Genomic DNA, 22,441 nt, shown 5'->3' on the forward strand with positions numbered 1-22,441 from the left:
TAATTAAGCCATGCAAAACAGGACATTTGAAGAACATACTATAAAACTACTCAACTCAGCACAGACTAAATGTATCACATGTTGCTGGCCACATCGGTGTGAAAATAAAAACAAAAAAATCAACTGGATTGTTCTGTTCTATGTTACTGACCTCTCTCTGTTTTTCTCTGTTTCAGGGTTTCATCCCAATGAGGATATGAAGGCCATCGATGTGCTTCCTATCCTCAAGGAGAAGGTCGCCTTTCTCTCAGGTCAGATATGTACTATACTCATAAACCTGTTTGCCCACTGATGTAGGACAAATGTATCAGAAGAAAATAATGCTTAAAGTGGGATTAAGTCATTCAAATAGATAGTTTTGACAAAGCTGAAAGTATCAGTAGCAAAAGTAAAACAGTAACACTACTTTGTGTTTAAAAGACACAATTGTTTCCAATGGGAGCACATACTGTCCCCTAGTTGTCACAACACAACAGTTTGGGTGTGATGATTCAAGCTCCACTTTCTGTGATGTCTACTTGTTAGTATAATTAAGTGTGCTCACTCATTTCTGTGAACTGCATCTGACTCGTCATGGTCTCGACCTGACCTTTACCCCATTAGTGTTAACTGCCTGGCCATTGCCATAATTATGAGAGAGTATGAGAGAGTGATGTTGTCTGTTCAGTTTCACTCAGTGTTGTTTGTCAAACGGAGACTAACTTGACCCCTGACACTTTAATTTGACTCAATGCAGTCAAGACTTGTTCACAGGTACTCTGTCATCCCAGAGAACTATTAACTGTACATCTTGTATGTGTTGTATTCTGTAGGTTATTTAGTGCTGAACCCAGTAGCATCATAGTAAGCAATTAAAAAGTCAAATGAATCCCTTCAAGTCAGTCTGTTAGTTTATTATTAATATGATGGTTCATGCTTCTGTGTGGAGTTTACACAACTCCTGAGTTTATGTGTTTGCTAATGACCAAGCCCTTATTTGAGACAAACCCTGTACAAGTTGCACGTCCATCACACTGGTGATACAGTAATACAGAACTCAACACATGTAGAAAAAATGCCCTCTCTAGAAAATGACATCGCTTCTCATAACCTGTTCTTCAGTTAGCTTAGCTACGGTCAAGCTATAGCAATTTATTTACTTTTTTGTTGTTTGATTTCTATCCAAAGGTGGCAGAGACAGACGTGGAGGTCCCGTTCTCACCTTTCCTGCAAGAAGCAACCACGACAGAATACGACCCGAGGACCTGCGCAGGCTCATAGCTTACCTAGCTACTATTCCAAGGTATGAACATTCGTAGGGTTTCAGTGAAAGATTCCTACCGTTACACACACACTCATATGCAAATGCACTAACCTATACGCCTGGACCTTTCTCTTGATCCTGGGTTAATTTGAAACAGACACCTCCTCCTGCCCTCTTATGCACTCGCACTCACACACATATCATCGCTTCCTTTGTGTCAGACTTTCCCACCTTGCTTTGATTTAAAATGCTGAAGCATAACCCGAGGCTACAGAGAGCTGGGATGGTTTTATTTTGGATTCTCTGTGAAGATTCAACCCCCCCTTCCTCTTTTTCCCCCCTCTCATTTCCTCCTAACTCTCTAGAAAAAGCTACTACCCCTTTATGTAGGTTACCACTCGTTCCTTTTTGGTAACTCTCATCTCTTCCATCCTGCTTTTAATAATATCTAGTATGAATGGGATCATGTCTAACTGGACAATTAAAATGGCAATTGATTTTTTCTTTTAAGTCTTATACATTTGTTGTGCTTCTTTTCCTTTTTACATGCAGGAAGCATGTAGCCACATGATGTTCTCGCAGGGTTTTACTGCATTGCTCTATGTAGTTCATTGCATGCTGATATTCTGGTCTAGAAAATGTTTTCTTCACATTTTACACTGAGCTCCAGGCTGTTCTGTTTGGAATCAGATGTGACTAGCTTGGAGGGAGCATGGCTGTTCTGTTCTGCCGTTTCTGATCCCCCTATGCTTTCTAGTTCTGCAAAGGTTTGGTGCTTAAGCCTTTTCCACAGCAGAGTTTGGAGATTTGTCTTGAGGCGATATGTGGTCCAGATTAAGTACTGCAAAAATTGGGTCCAGGTTTCTTCACGGCTCCCTCAGGGCTTTCTGGCATAGTTTGCAATTTGGCATCAAAGTCCAAGAACAAACTATAGATCTATAAAACTATCAGAAACAACCCCTAAAACAAAATATATTCACATCTTTTCAGAGGTGCATATAAATGTCGCAGTAAATGATAACTTGCTCTGAATCTGGACATGTGTGTTTCAGTTAGTCTATTTAGACTTCAATGCTTCCAAAAGTCACAAAATGTAAGGCTAGAGAGGAAAAGATTTGTCAGACTGAACCAAGTGTCACTTACTCAGAGGGAGGTCGGATTGACTTCTCTTTCTCCTGTCTAAATATTTCTTCCCTCACGCTCTCTAACTCTCTCTCTCCCCCTCCTCTCCGCTCTGTTTTTCTCTTCCCATTTGGCCACCGATCTGTTTTCAAAGAGTGAGGTCAGAGTGAGTTAGAGCAGAAGGGCCTGCGTCTGTTTCCTAGCTAGACACATTCAGATTGAAGCCTTTAACACTGAGAAACAACCTTTTATGGACTTATTCACCAGCAGGACTTCTGGTAAGCAGCAGTGGACATTTCAACGCTTCAATGTTTTAACTACTTTTTGCTTTTCCAGACGCTTTACAGAATTGCATGGGATGTTTTGACTCAACATTCTCGACTTCTACATCTTTTCTGCAGATTCCTTCCCTAATTGTTTTGTGGCTCTAAATGTCTTAATAACTGTAACATTGGCAGTGACTAAATAGTTTAACAGTTCTTTCCTTAACTTCTTCAGGGTTTTTTTACAAATACAATTTGCACATACACATCTTTGTCCTTTGGTTGTCACTTGTTTATACTCTCCCCCTAAGCTGCCCTAATGGTTTCATGTTAGCATAAAAAGATCATTTATTTTCTCTTTATCTTAAGATCTGACATCTTTATATATGTTCATTTGCAGTGAGGAGGTGGCCAGACATGGCTTCACAGTCATTGTGGACATGCGTGGTTCTAAGTGGGACAGCATCAAGCCTCTGCTGAAGATCCTCCAGGAGTCTTTCCCCTCTTGTATCCACGTCGCACTCATCATCAAGCCGGACAACTTCTGGCAGAAGCAGAGGACCAACTTCGGCAGCTCAAAGTTTGAATTTGAGGTTGGTGACACGACCTTATTTCTAAGACACAAAACAAATTATTTCATCATGTCTGGTTTTGTTGTTGTGAATGTTGTACAATAACCATTAGTCTCTTTTGAGTGTACAGGTTTTTCATTCTTTTCTTTTTTTTCTACAAGAGATGGATTGGTAGTGCTCTTTACATCAATATGACTTTATTAAATATGATAAATTAACAATGTAGTCTTAGCTGTTAGAGTTCTGTTAGCATAGCCATCATGTCTAATTGGGCCGCTGCTTGGTGACAGCTGCACTGTTCTATCCCATGTGGGCATCTGCTGGTATATTTAGTTCTGACCCAGTTGCTAAGGGACCAGGATATATAGGACATGGCAAAACGGTTCAACCCAACACTAGATACAGATGTTGAACATGTACTGTATCTGAGTAGGTCTCAATGATAGGCAGGAGGTCCCTGGTTTGACTCTCTTGCTGCAGCGTTATCGATGGGGGAACAACTTGGTGTTTTTATTGCACGACTCCCTGCTGCAAACATATGTGTAGGTTCAACCCTCTAACTAAAAAATGTTCCTATTGAAGTGTCTTTGTTTGCTTGAAGTTAACAATTTTTATAGTATCCTTACAGAGGAGCACTCAGGGCTCCAGAATCCAACCCCAATTCTGCCTGTTTATTTTGCATTTTCATAGTGTTACCTCAGTGTTTGTATTTCCATTTTATTAACGATAACATGAACGCTGTTTAAAATGTCTGGAATGTTTTTTTTGGGGTCACCCCACCTATCTAAACAGTAGACCTGTGGAGCCACTGACTCTGCAAATTCTTTTCAGAAGTATTGAGAACTGTTAAGTTTATGGTGACTGTGTTGCTGATTACATTTTGGTTGGTTTTATCTCACTGTCTCCCTTATGTCTTCCATCTCTCCATTCCCAAACGTTTTCACTTCTTTTCTTTTCTTGCATTCATCCCTCTTTCACTTTCAACTACAATTGTCCCACATACACCCACCCACACCAGACGGTGATGGTCTCCTTAGACGGTTTATCCAAGATTGTGGACCAATCCCAGCTGACAGCTGACTTTGAGGGCAGCTTAGAGTACAACCATGATGACTGGATTGAGGTTTGGATACTTTTTCTTTTTGTTCTATTCTTCAGATTTCTTAGTGACACAAGCTGACCCCAGTCTTTGACCTGCTTAATTAAGAAAACAGTCTTTAAGTAGAAATTCAGTAGTATTTATATTTTGGAAAATGCAGCTTACTTTTGACTTTCATTTTAGGTGCGGCTGTCGTTTGAGACCTTTGCCAGCGATGCCGCACGCACACTGGCACGCTTTGAGGAGCTCCAGGAAACGTTGTCCCAGCGTGATCTCCCGCGGGACCTGGAGGGGTCCCGACGGCTCATGGAAGAACATGCTGGGCTGAAGAAGAGGGCCACTAAGGCGTCGGTGGAGGAGCTTGATGCGCAGGGACGGAAGCTGCTGCAAAGGCTACAGTTACAAACTGCAGGAGGTGGAAGTAGCAGTGAAAGCGGGTACCGTAGTGGCGGAGCTAGTGGAGATTCCAACGACCATCATCACAGCTTCAATGCGCATGTGGACATACACAACCTAGTAGCTAAAGTGACAGGCTTGTTGGATAAGCTGCATGGGACACGACAGAATCTGCAGCAGCTGTGGCACATGAGGAAACTGAAGCTGGACCAATGTTTCCAGCTGCGTCTGTTTGAACAGGACGCAGAGAAGGTTAGCTTATCCTCCATGCTATTACCATGAATGTTGAAACCAGTTAGATTTTATTTGGTTCTTCACTGCCCCCTCATATTCTTGCCCGTTAGTGCGTCTCAGTATGTTGATACGTTATGTGTCAAGTCGCAGTCTATTTACATACACCACATACAAGTATTTCAGGCTCACAGGAGCAAATCTGATGTATGAGCATGCATGCATGTCAGTCTTAGCTGGGTATTTTAAACATTACATTAATCCAGACATTTAAGTCCTTTAATGTTAGCCCTGTGCATCCCAGATTAACAGGGATGTGGATGTATGTAGCATTGCAGATAAGGTTCATTAGAGAAACTACTTGCAAGTATTAAAAGAGGGTTAACACACAAATTATTAATAATATAAATCATGTGTTTTTCACTTCCTGGGGATTTATAGTTTTTAAAGGTTTTATTCAAAATAAGATACATTTTTATTTTATTTATTTGACTGAGCTTTGCCTTTGTGTGCATGAAAACAGAGAAAAAAAGGGTGTGTGTTTGTATGTGCGTGCATGGCTGTATGTGGTCAGATTTCGAGAGAGTGTGATGTTGCGTGTCTGGAACTGGGAAATGTAAAATATGAAACTGAGCAGAGCTGCAGGCAAATGCAGAGGCCTGCTATGGAAAGTGTCAGAGCTGTAATTAAATTAAATTAAACGCCTTTTCCACACACCAAACATGTAGTGGGAGAAACATTAAAATGACACTACACAAACACACATATGCACACAGCTAATTTATTTAGTCAGTGGAGGGATAAAATATTTTAGTTAATTACAAACACCAAGCAACTCTCTCATTCTCACTGCTGTTGCTGTGAGTACAGGAGATCGAAAGACCCTTTTCAGTTTTAATTCTATGTAAGGCTAACTGCATTTCCTCCCCATAGATGTTCGACTGGATCATGCACAACAAAGGCCTTTTTCTCACCAGTTACACGGAGATCGGAGGGAACCACCAGCATGCTGTCGAGCTGCAGACCCAGCACAACCACTTTGCCATGAACTGCATGGTAAGACTTTGTCTCGTCGTTCACACATGCAGATAAACAATATGATTCCTTCTCAAACTATCATCATTACTGTCATTCACAGTGACAAGCTAAGACCTCCCACCCCTGTACAATCACCAAACACACATACATGCTTCTCATCTTTTAACCCAAACCAGCCTCTCCCTCAGGCTGTCGATTGCTGTAGAACAATACTTTCTGTCCTGCCACTGTTGGCCTCAAATTATTCAGTTGTGTTCCACTGTGCCTCAACTCTGCCCCCTCTGTCATGTCTTGTCACAGTGTTGTTCCCATAATTGAACCATATTACCTCCATGCCCATCCCATAACTGTTTTCTTCCCATTGCTGCTCTGCTCCACAACCCTCTTTGCCCTCCTGTACTGTATTCTGCACAGCTTTGCTGCAGATTAATACATTTTGTTAAGGATATTTTACTGTAAACTGTACACTCTGCATTCTTCAATACCCTTCCTGCCTGTGTTTGTCTTCTACCCACCACAAATCACACCCTCACTGCCCCTAATTCCATTTCATTTTTACATCACAATTCATCAGTGACATGTATATGTACCAATGACAAAAAGCACATTTAGTCATAGAAATTGAAACACGCAAACATGTTAAAGGTGGGGTAGGTAAGTTTGAGAAACCGGCTCGAGATCGCTAGAATTTGAAAATACACAACCGGAGAAAATCTGCCACTTCCTTATAGAGCCCCTCCTCCAACACACACGAACGCGCACATGACCAATGAGGGCACGAGATAAGTTTGTGCACAGATGGAAGGCTGACAGGCAGGTAGGCCATCCAGTTATTTTAGCCGGGCCGGCTAAAATGATTGGTCGTGCTTTTTACAGTACTACGGCTTCCACAGATGACATTCTTTTATGGATTTTTTGTCAAAGCACTTAAGATATTCATTGCTATCGGGATGTTAAGAGCATTCCATGGAATATAACAAAAAGTGTATCTCGAGCCGGTTTCTCAAACTTACCTAGCCTACCTTTAAGCCCATTTCCTATAATTCAAAAACAAGGACCAACAGGAAAATCAAAATCAATCATGTAAATCATGTATATTTCACTCCTAATGTCAAACTGTAACTATTGTTAGTGAGACCATTGCATCCAAGGGGAAAGGGGCCCATGGCCTGACATCCCCCCCCACTCACAGTCCCGCTGGTGTCAGGAAGCATGGCCAACAAGCGGTGTGACACCAGGTCCCAGAGGTAGCTTCAGTGTCAACACACTGTAGTTTGAGATGAACAATACCCCATAGACAACAGTGGTAGAACAGACAGGTGGTACTGGAGTTTAAACTCACACATATATTAACAATACACTTGAAACACACACACATACACACACACACAATAGGGTGACCATTACTGCCTCCGCCCATTCTTCCACAGGAAGCAGCGTTTCCCCTTCCTGTTGCCTGCATGGCTGAATGGAAATAAGTAGTGTCAGGGTGTGTTTGTGTGTGTGTTTTTTTTTATAGAATACTGCCTGTGTCCTCTTGTTTCTGAGTATTTTACAGTATATGTAAAAAAGTATGGAAAGAAAAAGCAAGGTGAAACAACACAAGTACCTTTACACACATTTCATGTACCACTTACTGCTGATGTGTAAATATTGGCATAACCGTACTGTTTTTGCAATGTTGTATTAGTGATCATTTTGGCTTGGAAATTCATATGAGCTTCATCAAGTTTAGGTTTATGACATAAACCAAATGCTAGTGGTGACTTCTAGCAAGTATCATGCACAATACACTAGATGGAGTTATGTTACTGCAATGCCCCCTTTAGGAGACACTTGACAAATGCAGTTTGGTAATGAAGGGGTTTCTCAACCATGATATAAGTTAAAGTTACATGAGTTTTTTAACATTTCATATGGTGCAGAAGCTCTGTGTCACAATTTTGCAGGTAAACCAATCCTATTTTGTGTGTGTCTATATATAGTATTAAAAAAACAAGACAATATGGTAGATATATTGCACCTGTCTCAGTATAGCACAACATAACTGACAATGTACAAACATTAATGATAACAAATGATAACATGGTTAAGGATATATGAAGTGTTTTTCCAGTTACATTATAGATTTGTTTCCAGATTGGCTTTAACGCCTGGTCATGTTCCCTAAAGTAGAGTTACTGCTGCAGGAGATCGGCAATCGTCAGAATCCATTTTCAATGGTCTTGTTAAAAGAATTGATTGAATCCCTTTGCTCCTGTGAAGGCAAATATGGTTGTTGGTTAAGATAAAGCCAATTAATATGCTGAACTTTGTTATATATTTTTTTACAAGGATACCAACACACAACTCTTTTTCTTACCTTTAACAATTTGTTATTGTCCATGGACAGATCACACTGGGAAACATTGAGCTGGAGCTGCTTCTCAGATTCACTGTAGAGATGTGCAACAGTTTAGTTTTACACAACTTATTAAATGTTTGATCAATGATTTGTTTTTATTGTTTTTTTAGTAAGCAATCGTTCCAAATTACTAGCTGTTAGTTACCATGACTCATATGTTCATAAACAACTCACCTATTTCCCTTTTCAAGTCCTGGATTTCCTCAATGTTATTCTCTAGCCTCTCACCTATTTCCCTTTTCAAGTCCTGGATTTCCTCAATGTTATTCTCTAGCCTCTCACCTATTTCCCTTTTCAAGTCCTGGATTTCCCCAATGTTATTCTGTAGGATATCTGTTATAAAAAGAGATAAAAAAGCTGCTTCATATCGCCAAGTAGAATACACATATATCATATAATTACATACATAATTCATGCATACATTGTTTAATCTTTTATCACCCACTGCACAGTTTGCTGGACATTAGCACTAAACAGAACTGCTAGTACACTGAAGTGTTACATATGAACCTGTAATATATGTACCAATAAACTGTATTATAAGACACGTGATCAAACGTTTGTAATTGTTTTAACCTGTTAAGCCCTGAGCCTGTTTTTCAGGTCTCAGGCTCGAAAATGACATTCCCAGAACAAATGATCATATCTTCCCTTCTAAAAGGGTTAAATTAATTGTCTTTTTGCTCAAAGCAAGGTTACATCTGTGAATTGGATGAAGAAGTGTCAGAATCAAACTACAACATATAATAAGTACCCTGTATCAAGATTGATGCAAAACAAGTGAAATGTTACCTTTTTTAGAGAGATTTAGCAAAAATAACCCACGTCTGGGCTCATTCTGGTGGTAGCCACCAGAGTGACGCGTAGCCAAAACCGGAAGCTACGATAACTCTGGTGGCTACCATTAGCAGCTAACTTTTATTCTCCGATTTTACATAAAAATGGAATTATGGATTATAAATATTTGTTTCAAAGTGACAGACACATTGGTATAACCTATGGATTAACCCTCAGCAGCGTTTTTATCGTTTTAATGCCATTGAACACGACTTTTGATCAGAATAACAGCTAACGTTTGCTTCCCCTGTCGCGAGTTCTAATCGCTCAGTGATGATACTATACCTAAATAATCTGTGGAGTCTCAGCTTTAATCGGATATCTTGTATGTGCAGTTACGATAAGTAATAAGGGTATCTTTATCTTGAGTTCTGTGCCAAATGCGTTAGCATTTTTTCGCTCGGGTCATTTAGATGCTTCTTATGAGACTTGTGTTTTGTTTTGGTCAAAATGGTTCGTATAACACATTAATAGGTTTTTAAATATTAAGATGCCCTGAGACGCAGTTTCGTGAAATAACACCCTGCAGCCCCCAACTGAGGGGGCTCTCTGGCTTAACAGGTTTTAAAGTAGTCCAGTTTGTGCAAATACTTTAGGTACAATCCCTACGATGAAAATATCTCCCTATTTTCAATGCAGTCAAGCATTCAATGAAAATATTTATGTCCACATTTCAAAGGGATTAATGATCTAAATATTTGAACAATTTGGTGAATATACCCCAAAAGCCAAAAAGATTACTGTGGACTAAATCATTACATTAATACAGTTTAAAATGTACAATAATACAGTCATCAAATGTCTTGTTCCTCTGGGGATACATTCACTTAATCTTAAAAGACTGTTATATATAACAGAGGAAAAAGTTCAGATTTACAGTTGTTGTTCATATAGTAAAACATCCCTCCAGTAACATAATACTCAGCAACACAAGACCCACTGTAGTAATCCTGAGGAAAACTAGAAAATAAAATGTTATTATAATTGACCAGTATGATAGTGTTCCTGTTTATGTAATTCTGTATTTATATTAATTTAATTTCAGTATACCTTACCTAATTGAGATACCCTTAATCCTCTGTTACCATTCATTGGAGGGCGTCTGATAGTGATGTATCTGTCGGTAAGAGGAATGGACGGTAGAGCAGTGGTCGGGCTTCTGGTGTTTTGATGCGGTTTGTCAATTACAGGTTTCTCTTTTTTCAACTCTTCTTTCTTCTGTCCTCTTGAGTCATGCTGGTTTGAATCCTCTTTTCCGTTAAAACCAACAACAGGTGTTTCTCCATTTTCATAAATGTCTAGTTGCATCCATTATGTCATGTATTCATCGAAAGCGGTGTCTGCTGTTTCAGGCTCCTCATTTGTTAATTGCATCTCCATGTAATGTTGTGTTATGTATGCACAGAGTACCTGACAGAACAGATAGCTGTTGATACTACTAACACATTTTGAGACCAATTTGAATGAGATTCATTGGAAAGTATGACACAGAACTTTCACCTGCCTAAGGAAAAAACTCTTCCTCTTTCCACCCTTAGCTTGCGACCATGATTTACATTTTTAATAGACCGGATCACCAGGGGAGAAAGGGAAAATGCATGATTCAACTTTTTGGCAATTATATTTGGGTAAATAGGAGGCTTGTTTATAATCTGAAATAGTTGGATAAATACAAATATGAATAGATCATTAAAAAACTAAAATCAACATATTTGCAAAATATAGATTATTTTAATTCTTATAATTATATATAATTCCTAATTATCCACTGTGTCAGTAGTGAACCTTTTCAGATCTGTTTGTTAATCTGCCATTTGTTTTTATGCTATTTGGCCGTCAAAGAAAAGGGACTGAATTTCGAACAGTTACTGTTAATTGCGTGGGTACTCAGTCTGAAGAGAAACAATAACATCATAACACACAAGTGACGCTAAAGGAAACCAATGTTGCCTTAATACTGTACAGTAAGCTTACCAACAGATCCTAATTTATATTGTGTTTCTGAACATGTACTGTTTACTACATAACATTTACTGTTTACTACATAACATTAACTCAGTGCTGTTCTCTACAAGGAGCAGGGAATCAACATGTTGACTTGTGCTGTGTATCCATCTCGCTAAGCCACAATTCATTGAGGGATTTTTAGTACTATCATATCCATATGATGCTGGACATTGGAAACAAAATAAATACAGTGCATTAGGTAGCAAGTTACAGAGTAATCTGGTTACAGCCTGGGTTGGCAAGACAGGAAGGATGTTACTGCTGCTGTGGACAGTTGTTCATCTTGTTCTGAAGTTCCTTCACAAAGCAAGTTCCACTGTGGTGTTATTTGTTTTCCTACTCTGTAGATGATCTGATCTCTGGGTCAAAGGTGTTGCCCTGCTTTTCCTCCTCTCTTTTTCTCGTTCTCCCTCTCACTTGCTGCATACCCTCATCAGGTTTGAGTTAGGAATACCTTCTGCCTATCTCTGCCCTCCCCCTTTCTGTCCATCAGTTTGGAATTAAGGCTTTTACCACCCAGTGTGTTCGAGTAGTCCAGCCTCTGTTATTTCATCTAATTCATAATGTCCTACAGATGGCTTGAAGGCCTTCAGGCTTTATTGGTTGTGACTCGGAACTCTTTTCCCTATCTGCTCCAATCCCCTACTCATGTGTATGTGTGTATGTATGTGTGCTTATGTATGGGTGTGTGTTCTCTTTAAAATATTTGTCTCCTTTTTTTTACCTGGGCTTGTCAAAAAACACAAATGTCCCATGGTACAATACCACATACTATATACTGTATGATCTATAGTAGCTTAGAGATAATCTTCCTCTTATATTTGTTGCTTTATAACATTTACAATAGGATTTCGGAAGTTCTCTAGCCGTTAGACTCCCTTCATTTATCACATGAGCCTTACTTTATCACATGAGCCTTACTTTATCACATGAGCCTTACTTTATCACATGAGCCTTACTTTATCACATGAGCCTTACTTTATCACATGAGCCTTACTTCTAAGCACTCCAATCTAGTGCTTTTCGTTCCCAGTGCCAAGACTTTCTGGGATTTTGGACAACAGGGAATGGCTTTGCTTGGTTTGCTTAAGAAACTCCTACAAGTAAAATAAAAAGCTAATTAAAACCATTTCCAAGTCCTACTTTAATAAAAAGACACCAATCATTTCAAAAACATTATAGATGAACAAAACAAATTACAAATCCAGTGTCTCCTACTTTGAGGAAAACTCTTAATTGGCTTTTGCTGGTGTTTGGTTCATCTTTCCTCCCCGTCGTGATTGAAATAAACAAACTAAGAGCCATTATAGGCTCCAGGAGCAGTAATTGAATAGAATAATAACTGGCTGTTAACACAGTTGTTAATTAGCCTCCGCTGATCCGTTCCTATCTACACAAAACAGCTTGGAGCCCATATATTAAAAAAGACTTAAAGATAAGAGGCCATTGGGCTTATTTCATTATTCACATGGTGCGTGCGTGCGTGCGTGCGTGCGTGCGTGCGTGCGTGCGTGCGTGCCTGCGTGCATGGTGAGGGATGGGGGGGGGTAGCTGATGACAAGGGTGCCTATATTGACTTTTATTCGATCTTATATTACTTACACTAATGTAATTTTGGCTACCATGTTTCACAAACAAACTTTGCTCACTTGCTGGAAGTAAAGACAATCTTGAATGTTTGAAGACATGGTTTCATCTTCATGCATCATTACACCCAAAATGAAACTGCAACATTATTTTACCTGGCCACCTTATAATTTACCTGGGTGCCCAACATCAACATTAAACGAAAAAAACAATGTTTGTATGTGTCAGTTATGCTTCAGGTCAGATATCTAAAGATTTAAAGCAATGGAGTTTGTACAAATGTTGCAAGTGTACATTAGTATTTATTTACAGTTTTTTCCTGTCTATGTTAAAGATAATCAAACAAAGCACCTCCAGTACTTTATGAATTAAAACCAATTGATTGTTGTGTCTATTTTGCTTCTCTGCCTTGAACACAGAATGTTTATGTGAACATCAATCGGATCATGTCGGTCGGGAACCGGCTCCTGGAGACCGGCCACTACGCCTCCCAGCAGATCCAGCAGATCTCAAGTCAGCTGGAGCAGGAGTGGAAGGCCTTTGCTGCAGCACTGGACGAACGCAGCACCCTGCTGGAGATGTCTGCCAGCTTCCACCAGAAAGCAGACCAGGTACATGCAGAACGACTAACGGACAAACAGGATATTAAGTACAGTTCTGAGGATGTCTCCCCCTGGAAAGCTGACAATTACAGCCACAAGCATACACGCATGTGGTAGAATTAATGGGTATTCTTTCTTTTAATGATAGGCACAAATAAGAGGGGGAATGGAGCATATTAGATATATTACAGAACTTTAAAGGCTGAAATGAATATCTGGAATGTGTGCTTTACTGAATAGTTAAGGATTTAAACCTAATAATAGTTTTATATATTTTGAAGATGAGTACATTCAAAGAGAAAGAGAAGTAGAATAAAAAACACTACAATTTACAAGCTCTAATAGACCTAAAAGACCATTTAAATGATCAATACTGCTTTCCATGGTTTTGCTTACGTTTGCAGTTACATTGCATTAGTTGGTTGTTGACATCTATAGTTTGCTGAGTGGCCTCTTTTCTGTACAATCTTAATGCTCAAGACTTCCTAGTCAGCTTTTGATGTATTGCTGTCAGGTTTAGTGGGGGAGCAGCGTCACAGACATGATATTTTTATTGTATGCTTCATGTTACAATTTTGGCAAAATAGTCTCTACCTCATATTACATATAAAATAAAGTACATATTTTATACTTATTAAAGATCTCTATAACAAGGTCATTTTAAACAGACCCAAACTCCTTTCCATTCTTCCCTTCATAAAACAGAATAAATGGTAAATCAAATTTTTATCATATCGTTCTACCCAGCTCTCCCCTCTTCTCTCCCTTTTTGGTTGTTGAACTTTTCCTCTCAGTGAGAGGAAAAGTCTCTGTCCTTGTCAGCCTTTCTGTTTCCAACAATAACAGTTGGGATGCCAAACCTTTATGTAAAGCTCGTTAAGCCGCCAGCCGAGGAAGAGATATCCTAATGCAGAGTCATTGTTTTTCTTTGTTTTTGTTGGCTAACTGTGAGAGTATTCAACGGGCAAAACATTGTCTGAAGTCTACATACATGCTTATACCATGGATTGTCTTAGTAGTAATATGGGCAGTCTAAGTATGCAGATTGTGAAAAATACAGGTTTACATACTGCATGAATAGATATATCAATTGTGGTGTCAATTGCCACTGCAAAATCAACTGTTTCAGTTATTTTCATTATCTTGGTTTCACAGAGACAATCTGATAACTGGTCACCGCAAAATCAAAATATACAGGTTTAATGATCATTTTAAAGTGCCTACCTGTAGTGTGGCAATGTAATTATAATTTAAACAATATAGAACAAGTTAATCTGGCTTTACAAAGGATCTTAACCCCGTCATGCATGCACAAAATATATCGCATTTTACAGTACATACCAAATAGAATGCATAGTATACAATACTTAGACACTGTACACTATATATTGTGTTTACTGTATATTTATCTGTAGGTCTGTGTAATACAATGTTCGTATTGTGCCTGTTCTCTCCTCAGTACATGAGTAAAGTGGAGCCATGGTGTAAGGCATGTGGTGAGGGAGAGCTGCCCTCTGAACTCCAAGATCTGGAAGACACAATCCACCATCACCAGGGACTGTACGAGCACATCACAACAGCATACTCTGAGGTCAGTTCACACATGCACGCTGATGTAATCATGCAAAACAAAAAGGTACATGGACACGAAATGGGACTGATAATGATCCAAATCATGAATTCAAAATATTATCAACAGCCTTAACACAGTGCACAGTGTGTCTACGTTTAATTAATTTACACATAAAATCTTACACATGATCAAAATGTTCTAGGTAAATTATATGTACTAGAGATATTGAATATGATATACAATATATAAAGCAGAAGGTTATAGTCCTTTTTAAAAAAAAATGAACTTAACCCAAATGTGAAAATTCCCAATTAGAAAAATGTATTTAACTTTGTAAGAATATTGTAAAAAATATTAGATGCCTGTGCTATCGAGTCTGAGGTAATGGAAAATCTTACTATAACAATAATGCAGATTTTTCTTGCATAATTCATCTTATTATCTGTTTGCTAAGGAATTTGGGAGGTTTTCATGTTTCCCACGTGAGATAATGTAAGGATTTTTGCAATATGTGAAACTACATGATACCTTTAACAGGTAAGCCAGGATGGGAAGTCTCTTTTGGACAAACTACAGCGACCTTTGACACCAGGAAGTGCTGATTCGTTGATGGCATCGGCTAACTACTCCAAGGCTGTGCACCACGTCTTAGACATCATCCATGAGGTGCTGCACCACCAGAGGCAGCTGGAAAACATCTGGCAGCATCGCAAAGTCCGCCTGCATCAACGGCTGCAGCTGTGTGTCTTTCAGCAGGATGTACAGCAAGTAAGAGACACACAAAGACATACAGAGCAGAGTCCAACTAACACAAGAGCTGCAGCTGTGTTGGCCTTAGCAGGTTTTGTTGTTCACACATACACATACACATACACATACACATACACATACACATACACGTACACGTACACATACATGTACACATACACATACACATACAACTACACATACACATATACATACACATACACATACACATACACATACATGTACACATACACATACACATACAACTACACATACACATACACATATACATACACATACACATACAACTACACTTACAAAGCAGAGACTACAGTAGAGACGGGATAAAGTGCTGTGTCATCTTGTCCCTATTTCAAGTAACTACCCCGCCCGGTAAAGCAGTGACCATTAGGGCTAGCTATACACTGCTCTTACACATGTACACATCTATCCGTCCTAACATTTTCTCCTCAATTAATCAACTTATTGAGCTTTTCACAACTCTTCTTGTTATGTGGCAGTTTAAAAAACTTATTTTGATTCGGTTTAATCTGTAAAACATTTGTGCTTCCGAGTAGTTGAATAAGCTGGTATTGCTGATAAGAATCAGAACACATAAAAAATAGGAAGCGGGGTAATGTAAGACATATTTTACTAGTACATGTATTCTGGATAGTTAGTTAACAAATCAAAAAATAAGAAGCTGTTACAATAGCAACACATGTGTTTCGTGTTGCTGTATTACTTTTTTAAAATATTATTAAGATCCTATTATCTCTTTTGCAGTGAGATATTGTGCAAACATCCCATACTGGATAGCAGAGTGTGATATTAAGATGTAATATAATCAGCTCCAGATTTTTCAAAGCCTTTTTTCACCCCCACTTCCTCTTGGGTTTAGAGAGTGAGAGTTGTTCTCTCTATGTGACTGAGGATGGCAGAGCTCTTAGATCAAAACTACTGAGTTGGTGCATAGTGTCATCTCTACATCTGTCCCCTTTAGGCATGAACTCTTCCCTGCCTCTCTGCCCCCTCTCCATCTTGCTGTATCTTTGTACTACTGTCATTCCCCTCTTCCATCCACTCTTTCATCACCCTTTTCTCTTGATAGTGGTTTCCATGGTGATACAATTTTCTGCCACATACAGTGTCGAGGGCATTGTGCACATGTTCAGATGTGTTTGTCCCATCAAAATATTATAACTGAGACTTGAGAGTATTGTGAATCCTTTTCATTACCATACATATAAACAGATTAAGTGTGGCCATCTGTTTTATAGATAATAAGGTAATTATGTACAAAGATTTATAGCTAATCTCCACCACAGTGGAAATGTTGACACTTTGAACTGCTCTGGATTTCCTATTAGGCAAAACCTAATCGTCCACTTGTGCAATTTAGACATGACAGACTGCATATGGGGGGAAATAGTAAAGAAAGGGGGGATGAGCAGAGAGCAAGACGGAGGGGTGAGGAAGAGAGTGATGACATCTAAAAAGTACTCTAATGCTAATGTGATCTGAATACAGTCAAGCCAGTCAAATTGCACCCCCTACTGCTTGAAAATACATACTACATGCTCATACTCTGTGTTCCCAGGTGCTCGACTGGATAGAGAACCACGGTGAGGCCTTCCTCAGTAAACACACTGGTGTTGGGAAGTCTTTACACAGAGCCAGGGCTCTGCAGAAGAGACATGAAGACTTTGAGGAAGTTGCACAGGTGAGTTTCAAGGTTCAAGTGTTAACACAAAAACAAATCATCTTGTGATGTGCTTTTTTTCTCAGCATCAATTGAAATCTTTTATGAGAAATCATGCATGTGTGAAGCATTTCAATGTTTAGTCTTAATACCAAATATTAAGTAAAATATTATTTTGGAAGACAAATATGCTTAATCATCTTTTTAAGCTCAAAAGCTGTTTTTGTAATAACAATCAAGTGTATTTAGACTCTCATCAATTCTTAATGTTTATGTTTCAGAACACCTACACCAATGCTGACAAGTTGCTGGAGGCAGCAGAACAGCTGGCCCAGACCGGAGAGTGTGACCCAGAGGAAATTTACCAGGCTGCCCATCAGTTAGAAGATCGCATTCAGGACTTTGTGCGACGTGTTGAGCAACGTAAAGTCCTTCTGGACATGTCTGTTGCCTTCCATACTCACGTCAAAGAGGTGTGTATTACCTCTCCTCTCCTTAACCCTAATAAGGCCTATCAACCACATTGATTCGACTCATCTATTTTGTCTAAAGCTAAAGCTTATATACTAATACTTTATGAGAAAACTAGCCTGATGAAGTAGATGGTTATCGTTTTATTGATCAGCAATCTTTTTTATTGTATGTAGTAATCACAGGAAAAAACATGTCATGTCTTCATCAACCATAAAACTGACCCATTAGTAATTGTTCTGCTGTTGCTGTTTTGAGAATTGTTTTTATAATGGCTTTACAATCAGAATTGCATTTGCAGATGGCTGTGAAATAAATACACTATTACCTAGAAACTATTAACACTTACAATCCTTCTAGCAAGTAGCCATTATCATCTATGTTAGGACTTTAACACAGACAGTGTTAGTCCCCATGACTGAATTAGTTGATTACATTTCTGCAATCATATTTAAATTGGTCACACACAAGCAAAAATAATTGTACTCATATTTCGCAAACTTTAATGTGCTTTATACATCTGCACCAACAATCGCCAATAATCGGTACTCCTAGTTCTCCCAGTGCAAACATCTGTGCATTTCCATTTTTTAGTAGTGCACTTTTGTTTACACAAATTAAGGCAATCTGCCTCAATATGCTTTCTACATTACTGTGATAGTGACAATCATGCCTCTGTTATATGCCTCATTCATTTAAAATTAAATAAAGAACATGCAAACTGTACAGGACAGGGCAGTGATCTGTACGTGTCTGTGTTGCTCATCTCTACAACACTAATTGCTCACAGTCTTTCACTGTCCAAATGAACCTCTCCACACTGACATTACACTGTACTCAACATGTGTTGCCTCGACATCCTGTTTACTCAGACTCATAGAGACAGTCAGAGCCGTGGTGTTAGAAATGGAGCTAGTCTTTAGCGTCCATATGGACTAATCTCTTTCATCCCATCTGTCAGTTCACACTGGTTCAGGTCAGTGTGTGTGTGTTTGTGTATGTGTGTGTGCCTGGGTATGTGTATGCGTGTCAATGTTTCCAGCTCTCCTGGCCATCACCTCTTGCAGTTTTGTAGAAACCTTTGGATGCAGTCCAGCATGATACAATCAAACAGCAGTTCACTGTGGAGACAGACACTTGCAAAAGAGCAAATTCAACTGTACTCGGATGAAGTTGATTCTTGTAGTAATTTCAGATATTGTTTATAACTCAACCTTAGTGACAAATAGGAACAGGTGGCTTACTATTATGCCTTATAAATTAAAAACCTTTCCTGATAATAATAAAACAAATTATTTAAAAAAAAAAGCAGCCACTCAGTGAGCTCAGACAGTATGTCTGTATAAGCGTCAAGTATAATGTAAGCTACTTTGTTACACAGTGGATGACGTCACATGTTTTTGAGTAAGCAAAGTGGGTGTTAGACAAACCTTGGGTGCCAGGGTCTCTCCTCCAATCTGAATTGTGTGCCAGGGCGTTAGAAGGCTGAGCCAATTCACCAGATGGCTAATCTGTTACCAAGATGACCATTCACAAAACACCAGCATTTTACAACCTGGTTAGACATATTCTTTCTATCCAATTGAAAGCACAAGTATCAATTTCTACATACGCATTTGCCCCACCCTCCTGAGCATGTGATTTTGTTCATACTGGGGCTGTTTAGTTTGCTTCCTGCTCTTTTCCTCTTCTCCATGAGGTCTACACAGCATGATGCTACATGTTTACTGGATTTATTTTGCTGTCAATCACTCTTAGCTGTGGACGTGGTTGGAGGAGCTTCAGAAGGAACTGCTGGATGATGTGTATGCAGAGTCGGTGGAAGCAGTGCAGGACCTGATCAAACGTTTCGGCCAGCAGCAGCAGACCACCCTGCAGGCTACAGTCAATGTCATCAAGGAGGGGGAGGACCTGATACAACAGCTCAGGTGACAACTACTTATACATGCTCTTGTTTGCATATTATAATATATTATTCATTCTAGGGTAAGCCACACTATTAAAGTATATTAATCCCTACAATCACACTCTTTTGAGTTCTATCTATAAAAGTGTAGTAGCATTACCACAACACAAAGAACTCCTGTACCACTGAAAATAACTGAACTAAATACGAAAACTAAGATATAAAGGCCCAATTATGCCCATGCCCAAGGCCTGGCCTGACATTTTTCCTGTGATCTTAAGCAATCATGAGGAAAGAAACAAAAATAAAAAATAAAGCTAAGAAGAAAGATAGAAGGGATTTTCTCTAACGGACCAAGTAAACAACCGAGCAAAGGAGAGGGGAAGTATTTAGAAAATGGAAAAAAAAAAAAAGGTTTCTTTTACTTCCTCAGGGATGCCACCAAAAGAACTGGGAGCTTCATCTCTGACCACAAATTTGCTGTTCCTCTAAATCCCCTACATTTAACCTTTCCACAGAGACTCAGCCATCTCGAGCAACAAGACTCCCCACAACAGCTCCATGGCCCATATCGAGAGTGTGCTGCAGCAGCTGGACGAGGCCCAGGGCCAGATGGAGGAGCTTTTCCAAGAAAGGAAGATCAAACTGGAGCTCTTCCTCCAGCTCCGCATCTTTGAGAGGGACGCCATTGATGTGAGTAGCAGGAGACGGAGGCTTGGTGCATCAAGCATATTTATTTCAGCTTTATCCTACATGTTCAGGCAAAAAAGAGGTTGAGTAAATGAAGTCGAGCAGTGGAAGATTGTGCTGCAAGGGGTTAAAAGAGTAAGAAATGGTTGATATTTAATTAAGAATTTAGGCATGTTATATCTGAGGAGATAATTACAAGATTGGAGGTGATAATAAGATAGTCGATGTTATAAGTCGAGAGAGACAAACATAAATGGACCATATTTTCATTTGTAGTAGGCTTTGTAGTGTTTTTCTTAAATGCTGAAAAAGATCAGGTACACATGGCACACGATTAAACCAAAATGACTGTGGCTCTGAGCTGATGGACCGTTACACAGTCAAATTGAGATTCAAACCTTGGTTGAATTACAGTGAAACTCTCACGAGTGCTACATTTAAAAGTATTATGTTCCAATTGACGCATCTCATCTTCTGGCTCATTACAATTGAGTTGTCCCCAGCCCAACCTGAAACTAGCTGCATTGTGTCCGCTAATTCTTTAACAGCCCACAGAGAGAGACTTAATGCTTTTTCTCCGCTTGTGCTTTGATATCTACTTTTTTTTATATAAAAAATATATTTTTTATGTTTGTCTTGATGGTTAGGATGGCTGTCAAATCATATTTTCTGAACCATGCTCTGTTGACATATAAATGACACTCTGGGGGAATAAGGCTTGGAGAAAAAGTAAAACGTGTTTTTGCAAGTATTGCTCTAGGGATGCTAGTGTCGGTGTGTCAGGACATTTTCGTCAAATATCTCAATATCTGCTGTATGGTACAACATTTTATAAGAAGATGGAACCAGGGATGAATCCTAAATTGAGTTGTTCCCCTGACGTTTCACCACCATAATATAACACTTTTTGAGTGAAATGTCTCACAACTATTGGATGGATAGGCCTGAAATGTGTTATGTCCCGCTCAGAATGAATTGCATTCACTTGGATGAACTCGGCCATTTTTATTCCATTGCCATTATTGATTTGTTTAACACTTTAGTTTACACCTGCAAAATGAATGATCTTCCCATTAGGGTAAGCTGTAGTTTTAATTAGCTTAAGTGTAAGCATTCCGGTACACTAAACCTAGAAGTGGTAATATTAAGCAGAAAAGCACTACTGCGGCTCTACTGCAAACTCATGAAGAACATCTTATGATACAGATTTAAATGGACAACATTTTAATGATCATTTCATCATTATTTGGTTTCTTCTGGTCATAACTTTTGCTTTACCCTTCCTGTGAGTTGGAATTGCTAGATGCAAAAGGAGTAAACTAACTGCACATTGTGCATGGTGTGGAAGTATATGGTGTTTTATCAAATGTCTGCTCATATATATGAATTATCCTCCACTATGTGCATATATGTTATGTGGCTGGTTTCCGATCTGTTGTGTCTGTTTTCTTAAGTCCAAAAGCACAGAAATGACTTACATTAGCCTTACATGTCGAGTCAGGGAATGGTGGTAAATCTTCTAAATCTCTTGGGTTGAAAACAGAAGTACGCCCACAGATACACACAAAGGATTAGTATGACACAGTGCTCGAGCATGAAGATGGGTGGAGGAGTCATTTGTCTCCCTCCCCACACACACATGCACTGTGACACTCCCTCCTGGTGCATATGGGGGTGTGTGTTTGAGGTGAGGGCATGGGTTGAGGTGAGACCCACACTTGTCTGACAATGTTGTTCTCTCTAACAGTAAACTGTATCAGTGCAAAAGGATATGGTCAAATAGGAGATTTGTTGTACGTTAGTTAGATTCAACAGCGTAAGCAGCTGACGGAGATGATCTATTTATACACAGAGGGCATTTTACTCAACTGTAAGAGGAGACCAAAACAGAGTGAAAATAACTGCTTGGTAAGTTTATAATTTGACGCAAATCTTGTGAAATTATTACAAA

At 39.2% G+C, this 22,441-nt stretch overlaps 1 protein-coding gene and 1 long non-coding RNA gene across 7 annotated transcripts in view; one reads left to right on the plus strand and one right to left on the minus strand.

Annotated features, from left to right (window-relative positions):
* triob (trio Rho guanine nucleotide exchange factor b) overlaps nt 1–22,441 on the plus strand; it is a 103,040-nt gene that overhangs the window by 40,400 nt on the left and 40,199 nt on the right. For 3 of the 5 annotated variants that reach the window (XR_004555650.1, XM_034127565.1, XM_034127568.1), the window contains exons 3-15: nt 177–251; nt 1,168–1,282; nt 3,029–3,221; nt 4,219–4,323; nt 4,483–4,947; nt 5,860–5,982; nt 13,219–13,410; nt 14,861–14,992; nt 15,512–15,742; nt 17,322–17,444; nt 17,705–17,896; nt 19,653–19,822; nt 20,319–20,493. Coding sequence is in view for 4 of the 5 variants with exons in the window: in XM_034127565.1 (XP_033983456.1) it covers nt 177–251; nt 1,168–1,282; nt 3,029–3,221; nt 4,219–4,323; nt 4,483–4,947; nt 5,860–5,982; nt 13,219–13,410; nt 14,861–14,992; nt 15,512–15,742; nt 17,322–17,444; nt 17,705–17,896; nt 19,653–19,822; nt 20,319–20,493 (2,291 nt within the window). In the remaining variant the exon portion in view is untranslated. Of the gene's footprint in view, nt 1–176; nt 252–1,167; nt 1,283–2,551; nt 2,644–3,028; nt 3,222–4,218; nt 4,324–4,482; nt 4,948–5,859; nt 5,983–13,218; nt 13,411–14,860; nt 14,993–15,511; nt 15,743–17,321; nt 17,445–17,704; nt 17,897–19,652; nt 19,823–20,318; nt 20,494–22,441 lie in introns of those variants that run through there. The other 2 variants (XM_034127566.1, XM_034127567.1) reach the window with 2 other exon arrangements.
* On the minus strand, nt 7,044–10,588 carry LOC117480286. Of its 2 annotated transcripts, none has more exons than XR_004555652.1 (5): nt 10,261–10,588; nt 10,083–10,165; nt 8,597–8,701; nt 8,327–8,399; nt 7,044–8,221 (listed from the first exon to the last, which is right to left on the minus strand). It is a non-coding gene; the product is annotated as an uncharacterized LOC117480286 (long non-coding RNA). The 2 variants fall into 2 exon arrangements; XR_004555651.1 differs by having other exon boundaries at nt 8,543–8,701.

This window comes from Trematomus bernacchii, unplaced genomic scaffold, assembly GCF_902827165.1.
Source record: "Trematomus bernacchii unplaced genomic scaffold, fTreBer1.1, whole genome shotgun sequence".
Lineage (NCBI taxonomy): Eukaryota > Metazoa > Chordata > Actinopteri > Perciformes > Nototheniidae > Trematomus > Trematomus bernacchii.